Source organism: Alligator sinensis, unplaced genomic scaffold (assembly GCF_000455745.1).
Source record: "Alligator sinensis unplaced genomic scaffold, ASM45574v1 scaffold108_1, whole genome shotgun sequence".
In the NCBI taxonomy this organism is placed as follows: Eukaryota; Metazoa; Chordata; order Crocodylia; family Alligatoridae; genus Alligator; species Alligator sinensis.
Window position 1 is genome coordinate 1,065,403 of NW_005842110.1, and position 4,743 is coordinate 1,070,145.

Here is a 4,743-nt window from a genome sequence, read left to right on the forward strand (position 1 = left end):
CCCCAATGCCATTCCCTCCATCACTGCCACCTCAGGCTGGGGGGTGGGAGCAGCATGACCCAGCACCCTGTGGTGCTGCTGCTCTGTCTCTGGGCCCATCCACAACCCAATGGGCCCCCCGCCCTGCTGCTCTACCCTGTGCCACAACCGGCTCCCAGGAACAGGGGTGGGAGGGAAGCTTGCACTCAGTGGCAGCAACTGACATGCAGTGCCCTGCACTGCTGCCGCTCCGCATCTGCTTGCAGGAAACATCCCTCCCCATCTGCCAGCTGTTTTTAGGGCCAGGTGGTGGCAATGTGCTGGCACCAGAAACTCCCCCTTCCCCTTCCTGCTCCCCTCCTTCCCCACTGCCTCCCCCTCCCTGCTGGCTGTTTTTGGGGGGCAGCTGGGAGGGCAAGGCCAGCACCGCTGGCCTCACCCCGCCCCATGTCCATTTCCTCTGTCACCACTCCACCGCCACTGCCTCTTGTCCCGAACGCTCTTGGAGTGTTTCGATTGTTTTTTTTCAGACAACCAATTAGAGTGCAAATAAAGCATTACAGACAGACTAAGGCTTTTACAGTATTAGAATTGGCTGTATTGGAAATCGGACCGATGCAGCTGATAATTTGGCCAATAAATGCCTGTGCATGTGCACAGCACACAGGCAGCTTGGAGCACAGCCCAGCAGCTCAGACAGCTGTGTGCGGCTCGTAAGTCTGTTGTGGTGAAGGAAGGGGGATGGAAGGGGTGTTGGGGGCACTGATCAACGCTCCCCGTGGTGACGGAGGGAGTGGGGCAGAGGCAGGGGCAAGCAATGCCCAGCCGAGGCAGGGCGGGGGATGGAGCTATGGCTCATCTGGGGGTGTGGAGGGAGAGCATGTGCCCTGTAGATCTTCGCAGGTGAAGCAGTGGGCTGTAACTGGGGCTGTGCCAGGCTCTTTTCAGCAGGGGCTGGGCAGCAGCAGTGCTGGGAAGGGGGCTATGGTGGAGGGCTGTAGCCACCCCAAATTTTGCCACAGTCCCCCGAAACACCCCTCCCAGCACCGCTGCTGCCTGCCTGGCGCAGCCCTGGCTCAACCCCTGCCTCCACCCAGGTACTGGGAAGAGCTGGGGCTGCATCGGGCAGGAGGCAGCAGCACTGCTAGGGGGCGCTATGGTAAAAAAATATAGGGTGGCTGCAGCCCCCCTCCATAGCCCCCTCCCAGTTCTGCTGCTGCCCACCCTAAGCACAGCCCCCTCCAAGAAGAGCCTGGCACAGCCCCAGCCCGCAGCTGCAGCCTGCCCACAATACCCTGCGCAGATCTGGAGGCACGTCCCCTCTCCCCATGCCCTCCTGTGGTGCATGCAACAGTGGGAGCCGCCCCCCCGCCCATGCCCCTGGATGAGCTGTGGCTCTGTTCCATGCCCCACCCTGCTGGGCAGCATCTCCCCTGCCCCTACTCCCTCCCTCACCACAGGGGGCCTTGATCTGACCCCCTGCCTCATGCCCCTTTCCTCCCCTCTCCTTCCACCACAACAGATTTACCAGCTGGGTGCAGCTTTATCAGAAATTGGATCAGTATCAGTCGATATACCTCCTTAAAAATCGGCTAATGGTATCAGCCCCCAAAATCTATTGGTGTATGTGAAATACACTGACTAAATTAATTGTCCTCTGGATTATTCACAAGACTTAAAATGAAGAGAAGAGACATAGGGAGAAAATTAAAGCATGTAAAAAAATTAATTGAACCAATTAGCTAAATATTCTGTGCATTTCCTCCCACTTCAAAAACACACATTAATTGCCAAAAACCTAATTTAGAGAATGCTATTAAACATGTGACTTACGGGGTATCAGCAAAACAGTGTAAGGTGTCTTAAGGAAAAACAAGCAAACAGAAAAACAAATTTCTCATGTTGGGTAGGAAACTTTCTTATAATAGCACCCTCATCTTTTGCAGAATACAACTTTTGTTTAAGAGTTCTTAGTCCTTGTAATTTAAAAAAGCTGTCCAAATATGAATTAAATACAATACTTAACCTATGCAATCTCTCCAAGCTTGCAGACAACAGAAATGTATGCCACCCATCTTTAAAAGCAGCAATCCCAGTCAAGCTCAATTTCTTATCACATAAAATCTAATAAAATAAAAAAAAAAGTATATAGAGCATGTAGGCCTTTGCCAATTATCTCCTTTTCTGCAGAGCTTTGAATAACTTGAAATTATTTCCTTCCTTTCACTCCAGAACTGGTAGTGCAGAAACACTGCTGTCTAGAATAATGATTTTCAGCCAGGGTCCCGTGGCTCAGGGTCTCCCTCTCTGGTCTACAAGGTGAAAATGTACCCTGATTTTTCCCTCCCTGGCAAAGCCACTGCCTCCATTCCCACTACTATTCCCTCTGCAAGGAAGTAAGAACTGTGATAAATTAGTTTTGAAGTGGAGCACTGCTTAATTCATAACAGTCATGGAGGGGTGCCTCGAGTCTAAAAAGGCTGAAAACTAATCGTCTAGAGACTTGCTTATACCAAATGATTCATAAATAGTTGTTCACTTTCAGCACAAAAAAGGTATCAGAACCAAAACATACGCTCTCTCCCTCTCCCCATCACACACAACCCCCCAGACTTTGTGGGGGATGGGAGGGATACCGTTTCTTTTTACAACTAGCAAATTGCCAGCTGCCACTGGAAACCTCCCCCCAACCCTCTTCCCTGCCACCTACCCCCCCACAGACTGTTGTTGGCCAGGATACTGCGGCAGCTCCCTCGCTCCCTGTCCGTAACACTCCAGACCCTCCCAGCCAATTGATGCGTGCCCTCTCAGTGCACGCGCAGTTGTCCTGGAGTGTGTGACAGACAGACGCTTTTATTATATTAGAGTTGTTCAAATGTTCTCCCTACTTCAAATATAGCAAATGTCTAGATGGATGTGAAAGGGGAAGAAAGGAATGGAACATATGCTGTAGATTTGCAAAGGCTTTTTTCAGTAAGAGACTACAGTAGGCAGGTCCGAAACCAAACTAAGTATTTGTCAGTTTTGTGAGCCCATCCAAGAGTAAGCTAGCGATTTTAGAAATGTTTCTCCAAATGACTTGTTTGAAGTCAGAGGCACCACAATAACCCTCACCTGCTCTATTACGTCAGCATCTCAAACAGAAAACTGGTATCAAAACCAAGAAACAGTATTTGAAATACCTACCATCCTAGGAGGGACCCGTCAATACCAACTCTTAAGGAATCTTCTAGAACAACATCTTCTGTAACTTCTGAGAAAGACAGATCCAGAGTCATATACCACAGATCATTCATTAAAATTTCCATTTCCCCTTAAGACAACTGAGTTCTGGACTTCCTGTATATGGGCTTGGGAGGAGTCACATTTGTTTAATCTTTGTTTTAATGGAAACATACTGATCCATCTCCATGTTTCTAACATCTGTTGATTTAGGAGAAAGTTATGGCCAGATCCAAGAAGCCTTAAGATGCACTTCAAAAGCCCAGGCCTAAGAGCACAGTCCACAAAACCTCTCCACACCTACTGAGGTGCCCAAAGTCTACTACTACGCAATGATAGAAGTGCCAGTCTAGTACCCAACATAAGCCTACAGCCACCGGGGATACCCAATTTGTGAATCCAGCAGACAGGCCGAGCGTGCCTCTCACACGCTGTCAGGATTGCATTCAGCACATAGCACAGCAGCTGGAGCCACTTCCAGATGTGATCACCTTTTTTATACAGTAGCCTGTGGTTGACATCCTCACCCAGGGAGTAGCCATACCAGGCAGCCAAAATAGCCTCCTGGGGCCAGTGGGGCTTGTTTGCCAACAAAATCCATGGCATCAAGAAGCTGGATAGCTCCGTTTTTAAAGAAACAGAGCAAAAAAGTGCCCTACGCCTAAAGGACATGGACATACAAGGCAACCTGGACCAGGATAAAGATGCGCAGGACTTTCCAACCCCCACAGCTGTTGTATAACTGCACTGCATAAAATCACTGGGCAGCTGAGACAGACTTTGAGACGGTGAAATAAGAACTGGAGCTGTGCCTGCCTGGGAGGGGTGCATGGGAAAGCTAAGACCACAGACTCAACTAGCAGGGCACAGCTGAGGCACACTGGCTCCATAGTAACCGCTGTGAGTCCCTGGTAAAAAGAGGAGTGCATCTGTTGAAGCTCTCTCTTCCCTGAAGGAGAGAGCTAGATGCTCATGGGCTCTGCCTTGCTGCAGAGTAGGAGGGGGGCTACCAGGAAGCAGCTAACTCCCACCTGGACACACCTGTACCATACTGTGGGGCACCAGGCACCTGCCACCAGCCTGGGGCAGGCTAAAACCAGAGGAGAGGTTTACTCTGGGACAAAGCAGTTTACCCTGGGATCCCGGGGGCTCAGGCTGAAGACAGCGGAGAGGTCCCAGAGGGGGCTTGACTCATCAGGGCAATCCCTGACACGAAGCCTGCGTGCCAACTAGCACGGATGAGCATGGCTTGTCCCAGGCAGGCCCTGACAGCGGGCCCAGGGCCAGGTGCGCCCGCCTGCTCACCCACCCGCGAGATCCCAGGGGGAGTGTCGTTGTCCCGGAGCGCTCAGCCCGGCGGCCCCGCAGCGAGCACAGCCCAGTGCCCCGGACAGTCCGAGCTTCGCTAGGAGGCAGGCAATGGGCTCCGAGGCCAGGCCCGGGCTCGGGCCCCCGCCCGGCCGGCACTCACTGAAGCAGGCGAGGACGCGGAGGCGCCGCTCCTCCTGCGCGCACAGGTGCAGCGAGTCGCTCAGCACGGCG

General features: G+C 52.1%; 1 protein-coding gene across 1 annotated transcript in view; it reads right to left on the minus strand.

The window, feature by feature from the left end:
- Nucleotides 1-4,742, minus strand: part of OIP5 (Opa interacting protein 5) — a gene marked incomplete at its 5' end in the record, with an annotated part of 21,322 nt that extends 16,580 nt beyond the window's left edge. Inside the window, 2 exons of the mRNA XM_025205313.1 lie at nt 3,166-3,232; nt 4,673-4,742. Coding sequence (XP_025061098.1) covers nt 3,166-3,232; nt 4,673-4,742 — 137 coding nt within the window. The remainder of the gene's footprint in view (nt 1-3,165; nt 3,233-4,672) is intronic.
- Nucleotide 4,743: the final 1 nt, after the last annotated feature.